This window comes from Periophthalmus magnuspinnatus, chromosome 23, assembly GCF_009829125.3.
Source record: "Periophthalmus magnuspinnatus isolate fPerMag1 chromosome 23, fPerMag1.2.pri, whole genome shotgun sequence".
NCBI lineage: Eukaryota > Metazoa > Chordata > Actinopteri > Gobiiformes > Gobiidae > Periophthalmus > Periophthalmus magnuspinnatus.
Genome location: NC_047148.1, coordinates 3,274,146 through 3,292,554, shown reverse-complemented (window position 1 = coordinate 3,292,554; position 18,409 = coordinate 3,274,146). Strand labels below are relative to the sequence as shown.

The 18,409-nt window shown below is 40.1% G+C and overlaps 2 protein-coding genes across 2 annotated transcripts in view; both read right to left on the bottom strand.

The window, feature by feature from the left end:
* tmem209 (transmembrane protein 209) overlaps positions 1-18,409 on the bottom strand; it is a 265,065-nt gene that overhangs the window by 28,331 nt on the left and 218,325 nt on the right. The window lies entirely within an intron of this gene.
* sapcd1 (suppressor APC domain containing 1) lies at positions 2,118-7,191 on the bottom strand. Its single transcript, XM_055231513.1, has 4 exons — positions 7,003-7,191; positions 2,871-3,017; positions 2,294-2,446; positions 2,118-2,207 (listed from the first exon to the last, which is right to left on the bottom strand). The coding sequence occupies exons 1-4, from the start codon at positions 7,099-7,101 to the stop codon at positions 2,118-2,120; spliced, it is 489 nt and encodes a 162-aa protein (XP_055087488.1). The 5' UTR covers positions 7,102-7,191.

Genomic DNA, 18,409 nt, shown 5'->3' with positions numbered 1-18,409 from the left:
GGGGAGTCCCGTCTTTGACACGGCTTATTTCGACTACGTCCACGAGCAGACCTTCTATAGAAGGCTCTCTTACCTACCCTTCCATGGACCTATCAGTGTTTGTGAGTACACATTTGAATCTTCTTTTATCCGAAAGAGAAACGAGCGAGAGCGACATCGAGTGCGCTGCGTAAATGAGGGTTACGCACGGCTCCGCGAGCACATGCCGCACGAGGACAAACGGTCAGAGAAAAATTGACCCATGACCCAATTGAAAAAGACAAAGGGATGTAAGGGATGGTAACACCTCAGGAGAGGTGTTACCATACCAAATTAATTTATGTATAGTAACATTTATTATGTACTTTTTAGATACAATATTGTGATATTTGTAAATGTGGATGGCTACTCCAGAAAGGTGAATTTGGTGATGAAATCAAACAATCGTGCGTTTTAATGTGTGTAGCTGCATGCAGCAGGTACAATGTACAAAAGCAATAGGCTGAGACAGTACAATCTGACCTGTATATAAATCAATATAATTACACTAATGTAATTTAGAAAATAATCATTTAATGGTGTAGTGCACAAATATATACTTTATAATACAAATTCATGGTGTAGAACTTAAAATAAATAAATAAATCAATGTATGCCAAAAATATGGTTTAATTCTTTATAATTAAGTTTATGTTATGGATTTTACCCTAATCCATGATTTTCCCCAATAACTTGGATCTGTGATCGTCTGTTCAAGTCTTGTTCTGATGACGTATTTCTGTTGAAGAAAAAATAACTAAATCGGGCGCTCGCTGAAGAAAATAAAAACCGTAGCGCGCACAGGTAGAAAGAGAGCGGGCGCTGGAGGGTAAACAGCGCGCGGTCAGACACATGCACGCTTTGCTTTCACATTTTCACCGCTCACTTTTAGATACTGCGCGCTACGATTTTTGTATACGCGCTCCAACTTAACGATAGCCAAATTACGCCATACCTAACCACTCCTTTGAAGATAGTGAAGTTCAGATCTTAGCCAGAGAAAAGAAATGGTTTGAGAGAGGAGTTAAAGAAGCTATTTTTGTCAGGAAAGAGAATCCTTCCTTAAACATAAATGGAGGCCTGAGGCATAACCTCTCCCCCATCTACAACTCCATCCTCAGACCCAGAACAATGAGAACAATAGCAGGGTCGTTAAGGGGTAGTTTCAGCTGAAACTGGAGACAATAGCTGTTTACAGTTTCAGTGTAGTTAGCCCCTCCCCTCAGATAGATTTAAAGGCAGTGGCCACCAGCATTCTGACCAGAACTGAAGAAGCGGCTTGGATGAGCAGCAAAACGTCTTCACTCCTACAAGATTTGTCCAGTTGACAGATTTAACTTTGTTGTTTGCTAAGCATAGGTGATTCCTGTTCTTCTTTTTGCTGTCCTGCACAGCCTATTTGACCCCTGACCCTCATCTAACTTTGTTTAGAGAAAATTCCACTTCTTCACTGAGGCTACATTAATTATTGGATAAAACTAAAGTGAGATTTACTTTCTCACAAAAAAAAAAAAAAAAAATCAAGATTTGGGGTTATGCTGTAGCATTCAGGGTTGTAATATGCTGGTACCTTTAGCTGTTCCAATCTGTCTGTGTGTTACTAAAATGTCATATTAAAAGCCAAAGTTAAATCTGCCAACGAGATGAAAAGTTGTAGGAGTGAAGATGTTTTGCTGCTCATCCAAGTCGCTTCTTCAGTTCAGAACTGAAGAAGTAACAGTTATTATCTAAGAGTTTTATTTAAATTTCCCAAAACCCTCCATGTCACCAGATTATTCAACGGCATGTCCCTCTTTTTCTGCTTGAGGTGGTCACTCTAGTTATGAAATCTAATAATCTTTCTTCTATAGCTGTGATGAAAGCCATGTTTGATACAATAAGGAGGTAAGATCTGTGGGACCACTAGGACAGAACCATATGAGACAAAGCACCCACATCTAAGGCAGGAAGCACAACTGTGAAAAACATATTTCAATCTGTGCACATAGAAATAAAATAACTTCAGAATTATTATTATTATTTAATATAAAGTTTATTTTAAATACATATATATTTACAACAAGTTTCATGATAATAATACATAATATGTTTATTCATTGTCAGTGTGCTTGCAGGTCTTTCAGCTGTTCCATGAGAGCATCCTTCTCCTTTTGCAGCAAACAAATCTGATGGTTCATGTCACCAAACTCCTGGCAATGGGAAAATAAATAATAAACAAACCAATAACTAAAAGCAACTAAAACAAATAGTTCGTGTGGTAAAGCACTGTGTATACCTGTATCAGTATGGTATTGTGCCACCGGAGGTTGCTGTCCCCCACAGCTTCAGGCAGTGAGTGCATGCTGCTCGTCACATTGGGCTCGTTCATCACTGATCCCAAAGAGCCATTAGCTCGTTGAATTCGAGACCTCAGAAGACAGAAGTTAGCCTGTTACACACACATAGAAATCATCAGGTTTTTTACCACCAGATGCTTTGGCTGCTGTTGGTTTTGAATAGGGATGTCACATCTGACAGTTCAGACACTGCACTAAGGCCTCTGGCCCTGAAGGGGCCACTCAGGCCCTTAGTCCTTCCTTGTATTTATTGTGCAATTTATGTTGTTGCATATGAGCATGTGTTCCTATAGGGTCCAGTACCAAAGCTTGGGCAGCTGGCCACTATTATGCTATTGCTTCAGAATCTTTTCACTTTTTAAATAGTCTACTTATAGACTCTGAACAAAATGAATTCTAAAACCACAATTAGAAAGGAATAAGTTGGAAGTTAATTTTGACCAAACAAGGACTGAGAGACACTAGACTATAGTACAACCAGTGCATGCTGCTGACTACAGTTATGGCCTGTAGTACCTCTGAGGTCCATGTGGGGGCGGTGTGGTCCTGTCTGTGCCTGTTCTCCTGTATCCGCTGCAGGTACCAAAGTCTGGCTTTCTCCAGGATCTCCAGACCACACCACAAAGCGTCCTTCTCCTGCTCCAAATGCTTCAGATGCTTTACCTGCACACAGAGGTAAAGCCAATGGTTTTCACCTAGAGACCATAAACATTATTCTGTATGCAAAAAGACCAATACTGTTAAATGTCTTTTATCAGTTTACGGGTGTTTTGTCGATTATTGTTTGTTTGAATTAAAAAAGTCTCCCCAGAAATATTTATATCACCATGTACAATTTCAGTGTAAACATCTCATATTTAAACTTATAAGTGCACTTGACAGCTGTTATGGAAAAACTTTTCTTGTTAAAAAATATTTATATATTTTCCAAGTTTACCAACCACATTTTCAAACTCTTGAATGTTTGATGACGTTCAGATTAGGCTCCCTGCCTTATTTCATTATACTGCATGCTACAATTGTGGAATGTCTGACACACACACACACACGCACCCACACACCCCCCCACCCCCCCCCCCCACCCCCCCCACCCACACCCACACCCCCCCCTACCCCCCCCCCCCCCCACCCCACGCACGCACGCCCCCCCCCCCCCCACACACACACACAGCAATACAATGTTACAGAATTAGCTTGAATAATTACTGAACCAAATCTGTAGTTTGCTTATAAATAACAATATACCTTCTCAAAACAGAATAACAACTCATATTCTTATTGCTTTGCAAATTCCACTTTGAAACCTTTAGATACTCTCTTTCACCCAACCCTTTGTTTAATAACAGGTGATGAATTAAAAACCCATCCCTGTACACTGTGAAAAGGTGGGTTGGCCATGGCTATCTTTCAGAAGAGAACAACATTGTATAAAATGTATTAAGGGGCTACTTGATAGACTGCCTAAATATCTCACTTGTTTGTTAAACTTTGACACGGGAACTTTCAATAAAAGATCTCATGATTGTCTAAAAACTGTCTGGGCTGGAACTGAAATGGTGGCACATATGCGCTTTAATATTGTAGAGATAAACATTTATAATCACACCTGCACCTGTTTTTAATGTCCTAAATCAGGGGTCTCAGATTCGCGCCTCCCCGCCTTAATATGAAAGTTAAATGTGAGTGCGGCCCATGGCACTTTACAGTGTTGTGTGCGGAGCTGAACGAACATACCTATCACGGTGGGGTATATGGCTCTTGGGGGCGGGACATCGGCCGGGCTTGATGCAGAGAAACATTTCTCAATGACTGAAAGTTACAGCATTGTTGTCATGGGGTGTTTTGTTCCGTGTCTGACAGGCTGCCTTGTTTCTATTGGGCACATGCAGAGATTCATCCCAGCATGCTGCGGTCACAACACTTAAAAAAAACCCTTTTTTTAAGTTGCTGCCAAGCGGGACATTATACATATACAGTATATACATGCATAAATGTATATAAATATATATACACATATTTACACACACACGTCAATGGCATTTAGAGAGTTAATATGAGGTCTCTCTCTCTCTCTCTGACAAAATCAAAGTGATGCATATGCAAGGGGATAAAATAAAAGTAAGGAACTCAATGCAGCCTAATGTAGACTGCAGTTACATAGCCACACCTGTCCATTGGCAATAACAGTCCCTGGTAACCCGGACCAATTAAAGGGTCGCACCGTTATTTGTGGGTTGTTGGCCGTGTCCCAATTTGCCAAATGCACCGTTCAAAGTACCGTTCAAAGTACCGTTCAAAGTACCGTTCAAAGTACCGTTCAAAGTACCGTTCGATGTACCGTTCGAAGTGCTGTTCGAAGTGCCGTTTGAAGTACCCGGCAGTATGAAGGGTACTCCTCCGCTTTCGTGCCAAAATGTTACACAGAGGTAGTCTGCAGTCCCATAGCGACACCTGTCCATCGGCAATAACAGTCCCCGGTAACCGGGACCAGTTATAGAGTCGCACCGTTATTTGTGGGACATTGTTTCACGCTATTTGCATTGTTTTTGGTTTGCCTCACACAATGAACATTGCATATACAGTCTGCAACAAAAAGATAAGAACATCGCTAAATCAGCAGAGAGCACAGTTCTTTTTTTGTTGGTTTTTTTGATAATAAGAAACTCTCAGCTTGATTGAAACATCAATGCGACAGTGACACGAAGTGGAATTATATATATTACACAGCCCCAAACATTCTCTCTTTCAAAGCCTGCAGTGAAGAGAAAGGTTGGTGATGAGCACAGACTATTTCAGGAAAAGTGGGAAATGCAATATTTCTTTGTTGTGCACAGGGGCACCCTGACATGTCTTATTTGCATAGGTGGCCAAGGAATACAGTTTGAAACGTCATTACACAACTAGACATGCTGAGAAATATTTAACATACCAGGGAGAGCCAACCGGGTTGTCTTAAAACATATCTACTGAGGCAACAAGATTTCTTCAAGAAATTACATTCATCAATTACAGGGAGGAAAAATGGTCTGGTGGCACTTGTTAAAAAAAAAAAAAAAACTGGAAGAGGAGGGTGTGGAGGAGGCCATTGCTCTGCACTGCATTATCCATCAGCAGGCTCTTTGCAGCAAATGCCTGAAGTTTGACAATGTGATGTCTGTCATTGTGAAATGCATCAACCAAATCAGATCCAAGGGCTTAAAGCACCGAAGGTTCCTTGCTTTTTAGAGGAAATTGAGTCAGAATATGGGGATGTGCTCTACTTCACCGAAGTACATTGGCTCAGCAGGGGAAAAGTATTGAAGTTTTTGAGTTGATAGCAGAAGTGAAAGCCTTCACGGAGAAGGATGAGTGGCTGTTCCTGTGCTAAGTGATCCCAAATGGCTCATGGACTTAGCTTTTCTTGTTGATATCACACATGAGCTTAATGTACAGAACAAGAAGTTACAAGGCCAGAGGCAACTTGTCAGTGCTACCTATGACAACGTGAGAGCATTCTCCACAAAACATGTGTTATGGAAAGCCCAGTTCTCTCAGACAAATCTTTGCTATTTCCTAATATGTAAGGCACTTGTGAATGCAGGCACACCATTCAGTGGTGAGAAATATGTTGATGTCATTTTGAAGCTACAGAAGAAATTTGATCACAGATTTGTAGACTTCAAGACACACAGAGCCACATTTCAAATTTTTGCAAACCCCTTCTCCTTTGATGTGCAAGATGCCCCTCCTGTGCTTCAAATGGAGATCACTGACCTGCAGTGCAGCTCTGAACTCAAAGCAAAGTTCAGGGAGGTGAGTGGAAAAGCAGACAAGCTTGGACAATTTTTGAGAGAATTGATCCCCAGCTTCGCTGAGCTTTCCTGAATGTTCAAGCGGACCATGTGCCTTTTTGGGAGCACATACTTGTGCGAAAAGCTCTTCTCCACCTTGAACTTCAATAAGTCCAAGTACAGGTCCAAACTTACTCATGATCATCTTCAAGCCATACCAAGAGTCTCAGCTGCTTCTTCCCTCAGACCAAATGTGGTTTGGTTATGTGAGAGGAAGCGCTGCCAGGTCTCTAGCTGCACGTAGTAGGCAAGAGACATGTTCAACATGTTCAGAAGAACAGTTCATGCTCCGTTCATGTTCAAGACAATTCATGTTATTTATTATTGATGGATTGATTGATTTATTTTCTTACAAATTCTTAATTTGTTTATTTTTTCCATCTTATTTATCTTTATTTATAAAAATAAAGAGATTTGAGAAGACTGGATTTTTTTTAACAAAGCTTTTCTTGTGGAAAACTTAATGCTGCCCAGCCTCACCCAGACTCTGATTCCTGTGGTCCCCGGTAAATTGAGTTTGAGACCCCCTGTTCTAAATAGACATACTTATTTTTTGTTGTTGTTGTTGTATTTTTCTGTATTTGAACAGGGTGCCCATGAAAAGAAGAGTATATATGTATATATAGACTCTCCTTTTCATGGGCACCCTCAAATTCACTCGGTAAATCACTACTTACCACTCAACAGATCTGTCAAACTTAGCACAATAGTTGGACATTGACAAATGGATTAATGACAGAATTACTTGACTTGCCTTACTGTCTCCTACACTTACTTCACACTTCCTACACTTCCAGTACCCATATATATTTACTCACCCACAGGTAGAAGTGCAGTGAATCCAGACTGAAGAGGGAGGTCTTAAAGGGTATAATGGCCACGGTATAGGATCCAAAGGAGGGAGAATGACAGGCCATGGGGAAAGGGGGTCAGAGGGGGTCAATCCTATACTCTACCACGGTCCCATATAAAGCAGGTCCTATGCGCCACTCCGCACCAGCACCAGTGGATCGTGCTGTAATAGTGAGAGATATACATAGAGAGGGAGAGAGACAGAGAGAGAAAAAGGGAGGGAGAGAGAGAGACAGAGGGGGAAAGGGAGGAGGGGACAGAGAGAGAGGAGGGGGGCTGACAAACAGAGAGAGGAGGAGAGAGAGAGAGCTAGACAGCATTGGAGTTTTAGGGGGCGCTACCGAGACATTTTTCAAAATTTTTATAAACGCAGGTAAAAATAAAAATTTTTTCACCAGTCTTGAATTTTGGGTGCAATAAAATTGACTTTTCGTTAACGTTCAGGGGGTCAAAAATGACTTCAAAGCGGTAAGTATAATAATAATAATAATAATAATAATAATTAAAACTGCAAGCAGTGATAAAGGCCCTCGCCACCCCTTGCGACCGCGGGGTACACGCCACCGCGGAGATCCTGCTTTTCGTTCCCGCTTACATCGCTCCTCCCCCCAAAATCAGCGACTGAGTAATACTACTGCATTCATTCCAATGAGACCATTTATGATATTGTCACGCCTGAATGGTTGGAAATAGAGGTATGTCTTCATTGGCTTTTTTGTTCAGTATGATGAGAGGAATATGTGTACCAAATTTCAATGGTCTATGACAAAGTAATAAATTTTTACCCTATTTGACCAAAACCCATATATTTCAATGAGAAATGTCAGACGTTGCCATGGCAACACCTTTGAAAACAGAGGTATGGTGTCTTTGACTTTTTTGTCCAGTATCGGAATTGGGATGTCCATGCCAAATTTCAAATGTTTGTGACAAAGTAATTTTTTTACGTGCCATTTAAAAATTTCAAGGGGGCGCTGTGGAGCAATGTAATATTTGATATGTGTAAATTGCATATCTATTCACTCAGATCAAGAGTTTGAACAAAATGTATATTAATGCCGGAAAATAGGACACTGCATGTTCAAGTTACGGATCATTTAGTATTTCAAAAAAATTCTTTTTTCTTTGCAGACTGGCCACACCCACGTTTTATAACTTAAAAAAAATTAGGAGAGTAGCCTATAGTCCTACATGAGTCTAATTTATTTTGACCAATTCGCAAGTTTCTTGAATGAAAATCAAATGTGCAAAAAATTCAAATGTGTGAGGTAAAATTTAGAAAAAATGGGGTTCCGCCCACAATGGCCGACTTCCTGTAGGGTTTAGGGTGGGGTCATAATATAATTTTTTACTTGTCTTGACATGTTCTATGTTTGTACCAAATTTCATTTGTCTACGATGAAAAAGGTCTCTCATTGCCGTAATGTATTTCAAATTTTGAGGTGGCGCTATTGAGTCATTTTGATACGTTAATTTTTTTGAACATCAAAATACAAAATTTTTTGACGATCTTGAATTTCAGGTCATAGTTTAATGAGTGTAGAGCATCTATTTAGTCTACAACAAAGTCCAGTACTCTGAACCCCATTCATTTCAATGGCACATTTATTATGTTACCACGGCAACATAGTTGCAAATAGAGGTATGATCTCATTGACTTTTTTGATCAGTATGTCAAGGAAGATGTATGTGCAAAATTTCAAATGTTTATGTCAAACTTTGCAAAAACAATGCATTGGAGTTTTAGGGGGCGCTAAATTTTTTTTCACCAGTCTTGAATTTTGGGTGCAATAAAATTGACTTTTCGTTAACGTTCAGGGGGTCAAAAATGACTTCAAAGCGGTAAGTATAATAATAATAATAATAATAATGGAATTTTTTTTCCCACCCATTATTTTTCTCCTAAACCATAACAGCTACAGTCATGTGGCTTTCTCACATTGTGCCTCATCACAAATAAGGCCCCTGTGAATTTTTTTCACACGTCCACGACAAATCGATTGTCTTCTACGAATTTTTGAAAATGAAATTTGAAGAGGGCGCTAGAGAGCCATTTTGTGAGAGAGTGCCTTGATTTGCATATCATTGCGTTCAGCTCACAAATGTGCATAAACGCTGTATTAGCGTTTTCCCAACAAAAAATGTGTGAAAGAGAAATTTTTTTTTTAAATATTCCAAAAATTGCGATTTTGTTGAAAATTCACCCTGACCACACCCAAAGTCATAATCAAAATGTAACTGATAATCTTTAATCACACATGGGTTTAGAGGGATTTGACCAAATTTGACGTGTTTGTGATGAAAACTGTGCGAGAAAATGTCCTGAATGTGAGGGTGTGCACTTTTGTCTTTCCCGGGTTTGATCCAATATGGCCGACGTCCTGTACATTTTAGGGTGGGGCCATAATATCATTTTTGTCGTGTCCCGACATTTACTATTTTTTGATGTGAGTTTCGGATTTTTACGTCGACTTTTTTCCGAGTCGGGCTCCCATAGGCCCCATGAAAATCAAAGTTTGAGGTGGCGCTATCGAATCGTCTTTCGTTATTTTTTCTCGGGGTCTTTTGTGACAATTAGAGCTTGTTGAGTTCTAATTTTTGACACCACTCACTGCCATGTCGGGGCGTGTTTACTACTTGATTTTTGCCATTTTCCATGCTCCGGACGCGGTTTTAATGAGTCCCTCGCCGGGACAGAGTCCCAGGCTCGGGCCTAATAATAATAATGGAATTTTTTTTTCCACCCATTATTTTTCTCCTAAACCATAACAGCTACAGTCATGTGACTTTCTCACATTGTGCCCCATCATAAATAAGGCCCCTGTGATTTTTTTCACACGTCCACGACAAATCGATTGTCTTCTACGAATTTTTAAAAATGAAATCTGAAGAGGGCGCTAGAGAGCCATTTTGTGAGAGAGTGCCTTGATTTGCATATCATTGCGTTCAGCTCACAAATGTGCATAAACGCTGTATTAGCGTTTTCCCAACAAAAAATGTGTGAAAGAGAAATATTTTTTTGAAATATTCCAAAAATTGCGATTTTGTTGAAAATTCACCCTGACCACACCCAAAGTCATAATCAAAATGTAACTGATAATCTTTAATCACACATGGGTTTAGAGGGATTTGACCAAATTTGACGTGTTTGTGATGAAAACTGTGCGAGAAAATGTCCTGAATGTGAGGGTGTGCACTTTTGTCTTTCCCGGGTTTGATCCAATATGGCCGACGTCCTGTACATTTTAGGGCGGGGCCATAATATCATTTTTGTCGTGTCCCGACATTTACTATTTTTTGATGTGAGTTTCGGATTTTTACGTCGACTTTTTTCCGAGTCGGGCTCCCATAGGCCCCATGAAAATCAAAGTTTGAGGTGGCGCTATCGAGTCGTCTTTCGTTATTTTTTCTCGGGGTCTTTTGTGACAATTAGAGCTTGTTGAGTTCTAATTTTTGACACCACTCACTGCCATGTCGGGGCGTGTTTACTACTTGATTTTTGCCATTTTCCACACTCCGGACGCGGTTTTAATGAGTCCCTCGCCGGGACAGAGTCCCAGGCTCGGGCCTAATAATAATAATAATGGAAATTTTTTTTCCACCCATTATTTTTCTCCTAAACCTTAACAGCTACAGTCATGTGACTTTCTCACATTGTGCCCCATCACAAATAAGGCCTCTGTGATTTTTTTCACACGTCCACGTCAAAGCGTTTGTCTTCTACAAATTTTTGAAAATTAAATTTGAAGAGGGCGCTAGAGAGCCATTTTGTGAGAGAGTGCCTTGATTTGCATATCATTGCGTTCAGCTCACAAATGTGCATAAACGCTGTATTAGCGTTTTCCCAACAAAAAATGTGTGAAAGAGAAATATTTTATTGAAATATTCATAAATTTGCGATTTTGTTGAAAATTCACCCTGACCACACCCAAAGTCATAACCAAAATGTAATTGATAATTTTTAATCACACATGGGTTTAGAGGGATTTGGCCAAATTTGAAGTGTTTGTGATGAAAACTAGGCGAGAAAATGTCCTGAATGCGAGGGTGTGCACTTTTGTCGTTCCCGGGTTTGATCCAATATGGCCGACGTCCTGTAAATTTTAGGGCGGGGCCATAATATCATTTTTGTCATGTCCCGACATGTTCTATTTTTTGATGTCAGTTTCGGATTTTTACGTCGACTTTTTTCCGAGTCGGGCTCCCATAGGCCCCATGAAAATCAAAGTTTGAGGTGGCGCTACCGAGTCGTCTTTCATTATTTTTTCTCGGGGTCTGTTGTGACAATTAGAGCTCGTCGAGTTCTAATTTTTGACACCACTCACTGCCATGTCGGGGTGTGTTTACTACTTGATTTTTGCCATTTTCCACGCTCCGGACGCGGTTTTAATGAGTCCCTCGCCGGGACGGAGTCCCAGGCTCGGGCCTAATAATGGAAATTTTTTTTCCACCCATTATTTTTCTCCTAAACCATAACAGCTACAGTCATGTGACTTTCTCACATTGTGCCCCATCACAAATAAGGCCCCTGTGAATTTTTTTCACACGTCCACGTCAAAGCGTTTGTCTTCTACGAATTTTTGAAAATGAAATTTGAAGAGGGCGCTAGAGAGCCATTTTGTGAGAGAGTGCCTTGATTTGCATATCATTGCGTTCAGCTCATAAATGTGCATAAATGCTGTATTAGCGTTTTCCCAACAAAAAATGTGTGAAAGAGAAATATTTTTTTGAAATTTTCCAAAAATTATTATTTTGTTGAAAATTCACCCTGACCACACCCAAAGTCATAATCAAAATGTAATTGATAATCTTTAATCACACATGGGTTTAGTGGGATTTGGCCAAATTTGAAGTGTTTGTGATGAAAACTGGGTGAGAAAATGTCCTGAATGCGAGGGTGTGCACTTTTGTCGTTCCCGGGTTTGATCCAATATGGCCGATGTCCTGTACATTTTAGGGCGGGGCCATAATATCATTTTTGTCATGTCCCGACATGTTCTATTTTTTGATGTGAGTTTCGGATTTTTATGTCGACTTTTTTCCGAGTCGGGCTCCCATTGGCCCCATGAAAATCAAAGTTTGAGGTGGCGCTACCGAGTCGTCTTTCGTTATTTTTTCTCGGGGTCTTTTGTGACAATTAGAGCTCGTCGAGTTCTAATTTTTGACACCACTCACTGCCATGTCGGGGTGTGTTTACTACTTGATTTTTGCCATTTTCCACGCTCCGGACGCGGTTTTAATGAGTCCCTCGCCGGGACTGAGTCCCAGGCTCGGGCCTAATAATAATAATAATGGAAAATTTTTTTCCACCCATTATTTTTCTCCTAAACCTTAACAGTTACAGTCATGTGACTTTCTCACATTGTGCCCCATCACAAATAAGGCCTCTGTGATTTTTTTCACACGTCCACGTCAAAGCGTTTGTCTTCTACAAATTTTTGAAAATTAAATTTGAAGAGGGCGCTAGAGAGCCATTTTGTGAGAGAGTGCCTTGATTTGCATATCATTGCGTTCAGCTCACAAATGTGCATAAACGCTGTATTAGCGTTTTCCCAACAAAAAATGTGTGAAAGAGAAATATTTTATTGAAATATTCATAAATTTGCGATTTTGTTGAAAATTCACCCTGACCACACCCAAAGTCATAACCAAAATGTAATTGATAATTTTTAATCACACATGGGTTTAGAGGGATTTGGCCAAATTTGAAGTGTTTGTGATGAAAACTAGGCGAGAAAATGTCCTGAATGCGAGGGTGTGCACTTTTGTCGTTCCCGGGTTTGATCCAATATGGCCGACGTCCTGTAAATTTTAGGGCGGGGCCATAATATCATTTTTGTCATGTCCCGACATGTTCTATTTTTTGATGTGAGTTTCGGATTTTTACGTCGACTTTTTTCCGAGTCGGGCTCCCATAGGCCCCATGAAAATCAAAGTTTGAGGTGGCGCTACCGAGTCGTCTTTCATTATTTTTTCTCGGGGTCTGTTGTGACAATTAGAGCTCGTCGAGTTCTAATTTTTGACACCACTCACTGCCATGTCGGGGTGTGTTTACTACTTGATTTTTGCCATTTTCCACGCTCCGGACGTGGTTTTAATGAGTCCCTCGCCGGGACGGAGTCCCAGGCTCTGGCCTAATAATGGAAATTTTTTTTCCACCCATTATTTTTCTCCTAAACCATAACAGCTACAGTCATGTGACTTTCTCACATTGTGCCCCATCACAAATAAGGCCCCTGTGATTTTTTTCACACGTCCACGTCAAAGCGTTTGTCTTCTACGAATTTTTGAAAATTAAATTTGAAGAGGGCGCTAGAGAGCCATTTTGTGAGAGAGTGCCTTGATTTGCATATCATTGCGTTCAGCTCATAAATGTGCATAAATGCTGTATTAGCGTTTTCCCAACAAAAAATGTGTGAAAGAGAAATATTTTTTTGAAATATTTCCAAAAATTATGATTTTGTTGAAAATTCACCCTGACCACACCCAAAGTCATAATCAAAATGTAATTGATAATCTTTAATCACACATGGGTTTAGTGGGATTTGGCCAAATTTGAAGTGTTTGTGATGAAAACTGGGCGAGAAAATGTCCTGAATGCGAGGGTGTGCACTTTTGTCGTTCCCGGGTTTGATCCAATATGGCCGATGTCCTGTACATTTTAGGGCGGGGCCATAATATCATTTTTGTCATGTCCCGACATGTTCTATTTTTTGATGTGAGTTTCGGATTTTTATGTCGACTTTTTTCCGAGTCGGGCTCCCATTGGCCCCATGAAAATCAAAGTTTGAGGTGGCGCTACCGAGTCGTCTTTCGTTATTTTTTCTCGGGGTCTTTTGTGACAATTAGAGCTCGTCGAGTTCTAATTTTTGACACCACTCACTGCCATGTCGGGGTGTGTTTACTACTTGATTTTTGCCATTTTCCACGCTCCGGACGCGGTTTTAATGAGTCCCTCGCCGGGACTGAGTCCCAGGCTCGGGCCTAATAATAATAATAATGGAAAAAATTTTTCCACCCATTATTTTTCTCCTAAACCTTAACAGCTACAGTCATGTGACTTCCTCACATTGTGCCCCATCACAAATAAGGCCCCTGTGATTTTTTTCACACGTCCACGTCAAAGCGTTTGTCTTCTACGAATTTTTGAAAATTAAATTTGAAGAGGGCGCTAGAGAGCCATTTTGTGAGAGAGTGCCTTGATTTGCATATCATTGCGTTCAGCTCACAAATGTGCATAAATGCTGTATTAGCGTTTTCCCAACAAAAAATGTGTGAAAGAGAAATATTTTATTGAAATATTCATAAATTTGCGATTTTGTTGAAAATTCACCCTGACCACACCCAAAGTCATAACCAAAATGTAATTGATAATTTTTAATCACACATGGGTTTAGAGGGATTTGGCCAAATTTGAAGTGTTTGTGATGAAAACTAGGCGAGAAAATGTCCTGAATGCGAGGGTGTGCACTTTTGTCGTTCCCGGGTTTGATCCAATATGGCCGACGTCCTGTAAATTTTAGGGCGGGGCCATAATATCATTTTTGTCATGTCCCGACATGTTCTATTTTTTGATGTCAGTTTCGGATTTTTACGTCGACTTTTTTCCGAGTCGGGCTCCCATAGGCCCCATGAAAATCAAAGTTTGAGGTGGCGCTACCGAGTCGTCTTTCATTATTTTTTCTCGGGGTCTGTTGTGACAATTAGAGCTCGTCGAGTTCTAATTTTTGACACCACTCACTGCCATGTCAGGGTGTGTTTACTACTTGATTTTTGCCATTTTCCACGCTCCGGACGCGGTTTTAATGAGTCCCTCGCCGGGACGGAGTCCCAGGCTCGGGCCTAATAATGGAAATTTTTTTTCCACCCATTATTTTTCTCCTAAACCATAACAGCTACAGTCATGTGACTTTCTCACATTGTGCCCCATCACAAATAAGGCCCCTGTGATTTTTTTCACACGTCCACGTCAAAGCGTTTGTCTTCTACGAATTTTTGAAAATGAAATTTGAAGAGGGCGCTAGAGAGCCATTTTGTGAGAGAGTGCCTTGATTTGCATATCATTGCGTTCAGCTCATAAATGTGCATAAATGCTGTATTAGCGTTTTCCCAACAAAAAATGTGTGAAAGAGAAATATTTTTTTGAAATTTTCCAAAAATTATTATTTTGTTGAAAATTCACCCTGACCACACCCAAAGTCATAATCAAAATGTAATTGATAATCTTTAATCACACATGGGTTTAGTGGGATTTGGCCAAATTTGAAGTGTTTGTGATGAAAACTGGGCGAGAAAATGTCCTGAATGCGAGGGTGTGCACTTTTGTCGTTCCCGGGTTTGATCCAATATGGCCGATGTCCTGTACATTTTAGGGCGGGGCCATAATATCATTTTTGTCATGTCCCGACATGTTCTATTTTTTGATGTGAGTTTCGGATTTTTATGTCGACTTTTTTCCGAGTCGGGCTCCCATTGGCTTCATGAAAATCAAAGTTTGAGGTGGCGCTACCGAGTCGTCTTTCGTTATTTTTTCTCGGGGTCTTTTGTGACAATTAGAGCTCGTCGAGTTCTAATTTTTGACACCACTCACTGCCATGTCGGGGTGTGTTTACTACTTGATTTTTGCCATTTTCCACGCTCCGGACACGGTTTTAATGAGTCCCTCGCCGGGACTGAGTCCCAGGCTCGGGCCTAATAATAATAATAATGGAACATTTTTTTCCACCCATTATTTTTCTCCTAAACCTTAACAGCTACAGTCATGTGACTTTCTCACATTGTGCCCCATCACAAATAAGGCCCCTGTGATTTTTTTCACACGTCCACGTCAAAGCGTTTGTCTTCTACGAATTTTTGAAAATGAAATTTGAAGAGGGCGCTAGAGAGCCATTTTGTGAGAGAGTGCCTTGATTTGCATATCATTGCGTTCAGCTCATAAATGTGCATAAATGCTGTATTAGCGTTTTCCCAACAAAAAATGTGTGAAAGAGAAATATTTTTTTGAAATTTTCCAAAAATTATTATTTTGTTGAAAATTCACCCTGACCACACCCAAAGTCATAATCAAAATGTAATTGATAATCTTTAATCACACATGGGTTTAGTGGGATTTGGCCAAATTTGAAGTGTTTGTGATGAAAACTGGGTGAGAAAATGTCCTGAATGCGAGGGTGTGCACTTTTGTCGTTCCCGGGTTTGATCCAATATGGCCGATGTCCTGTACATTTTAGGGCGGGGCCATAATATCATTTTTGTCATGTCCCGACATGTTCTATTTTTTGATGTGAGTTTCGGATTTTTATGTCGACTTTTTTCCGAGTCGGGCTCCCATTGGCCCCATGAAAATCAAAGTTTGAGGTGGCGCTACCGAGTCATCTTTCGTTATTTTTTCTCGGGGTCTTTTGTGACAATTAGAGCTCGTCGAGTTCTAATTTTTGACACCACTCACTGCCATGTCGGGGTGTGTTTACTACTTGATTTTTGCCATTTTCCACGCTCCGGACGCGGTTTTAATGAGTCCCTCGCCGGGACTGAGTCCCAGGCTCGGGCCTAATTAAAACTGCAAGCAGTGATAAAGGCCCTCGCCACCCCTTGCGACCGCGGGATTTATGCCACCAAAAACCATACCACCATCCTACATACATACATTACTTCCATTGTATATGTCACACTGCTGTTTGTACACCTGGAGAGCTAGAAGCCTGATTCCCGAGCGGGATTTGGTCCGAGCGGGACTCAATCCTGCGACCTTTGGGTTGGGGGACCAACGCTGTAACCACTGAGCCACTGTCTCCCCTCTAATAACAGTACTTAGTTTGATATTTCCATTAGGTGTTATATCTGCAGAATCACAGTGGTCCAGATATATGTGATTTTATTCTTGTTCTGATGCAGTGTAACTGAATTGTGAAACTATTCAGGAAAAGTAAATCTTTGTTCTGTGAATGTGGCTTTTTGAGTTTTGCTACTTGTTCAAAGAAGTAGGTAAATTCTATGTTTTATAATGATTTGTATGTGATTTTAATGAGTATCATTTCTTGTTTTTTGGTGTATGTGTTTTTGACTACTCAGGACTCAGAGTTGGGTCTGTCATATGCAAAAGTCTGGAGCCATTCACAGCTTTGACGTTGGTCTCCTGCACAGTCCATCCACACATCAGCAGTGTTTTACATATGTATGCAGATGAAGCTCACCCTGAGAACATGATAAACTACTAATTTATAAGTATTTGGAGTATGTTTGTTTCACTATGTATTACTGGTTTCAGTAGCTTATAGTCTGCAACTGTATTTAAGAGTAAATGGTAACATAGAGCCGTAGGTACAGTCTATAGGCAAACATGATGAGTCAGTAACTGCTCTGAGGCTGTGTTAGAACATATATTTTTAATGTTTGTATTGGCCTTGTAATGATCAGAGACAGCAGTTTGGATACAGATTGAATAATTTGTGCATTCATTATGGCACAACAAGGTGAGCACATGTATAAAGGTATATATTTAGAATATAAATGATTATTATATGACTAAAGAACTGGAAGGTGAGCTTGTTCTCAAAGATGTGTTTTTAATTCATGTAGAAGCTGATTCAGACAGGTCAGAGTCAGAGTTTAACTCAACACTTTGTGGTGTTTAATTCAATGGACTGTATTTTTGTGAAATTGCAACAACAGTTTCCCCTTAGCCCTGTTGGGATCATTGATTGAACCAAGAAAAAGTTAGATTAGCAACATTCATAGTTAATGTTGTTAATGCTAAGCACTGCTCCTAGTCATGTGTTCACTTCAAGAAACAATTATATTTACATTTGTGGGAGTGTCCTTAGTGTGGAAAGTAAGTAATGACACATATATATGTGTAATTTAGTAGATGATTTGGGTAATGTCCTTTTTAAGAGTATTAAAGATGTACTTGTAATTCAGTATAATTTCTAAATTAAAAGTAATTTAACACTGGGGTTGTCTTACAGTCCTGGTTGTCTCAGAGGCTAGCAGCCTGATTCACAAGCACACACAGACAAAACTTGGTCTGAGTGGGACTTGATCTTAAGACCTTTGGGTTGGGGGACCTACGCTGTAACCACTGAGCCACTGTCTCCCCACTAATAACAGTACTTAGTTTGATATTTCCATTAGGTGTTATATCTGCAGAATCACAGTGGTCCAGATATATGTGATTTTATTCTTGTTCTGATGCAGTGTAACTGAATTGTGAAACTCTTCAGGAAAAGTAAATCTTTGTTCTGTGAATGTGGCTTTTTCAGTTTTGCTACTTGTTCAAAGAAGTAGGTAAATTCTATGTTTTATAATGATTTATATGTGATTTTGATGAGTATCATTTCTTGTTTTTTGGTATATGTGTTTTTGACTACTCTA

What these genes read in the sequence shown, in the direction of transcription:
- sapcd1 (XM_055231513.1), bottom strand. Translation starts at nt 7,101, where the DNA reads ATGGCCTGTCATTCTCCCTCCTTTGGATCCTATACCGTGGCCATTATA. An exon ending in CCCCCACATGGACCTCAGAG is followed by an intron (nt 2,447 to 2,870) that starts GTACTACAGGCC and finishes TGTGTGTAACAG; the next exon opens with GCTAACTTCTGTCTTCTGAG. An exon ending in ACAATACCATACTGATACAG is followed by an intron (nt 2,208 to 2,293) that starts GTATACACAGTG and finishes TCCCATTGCCAG; the next exon opens with GAGTTTGGTGACATGAACCA.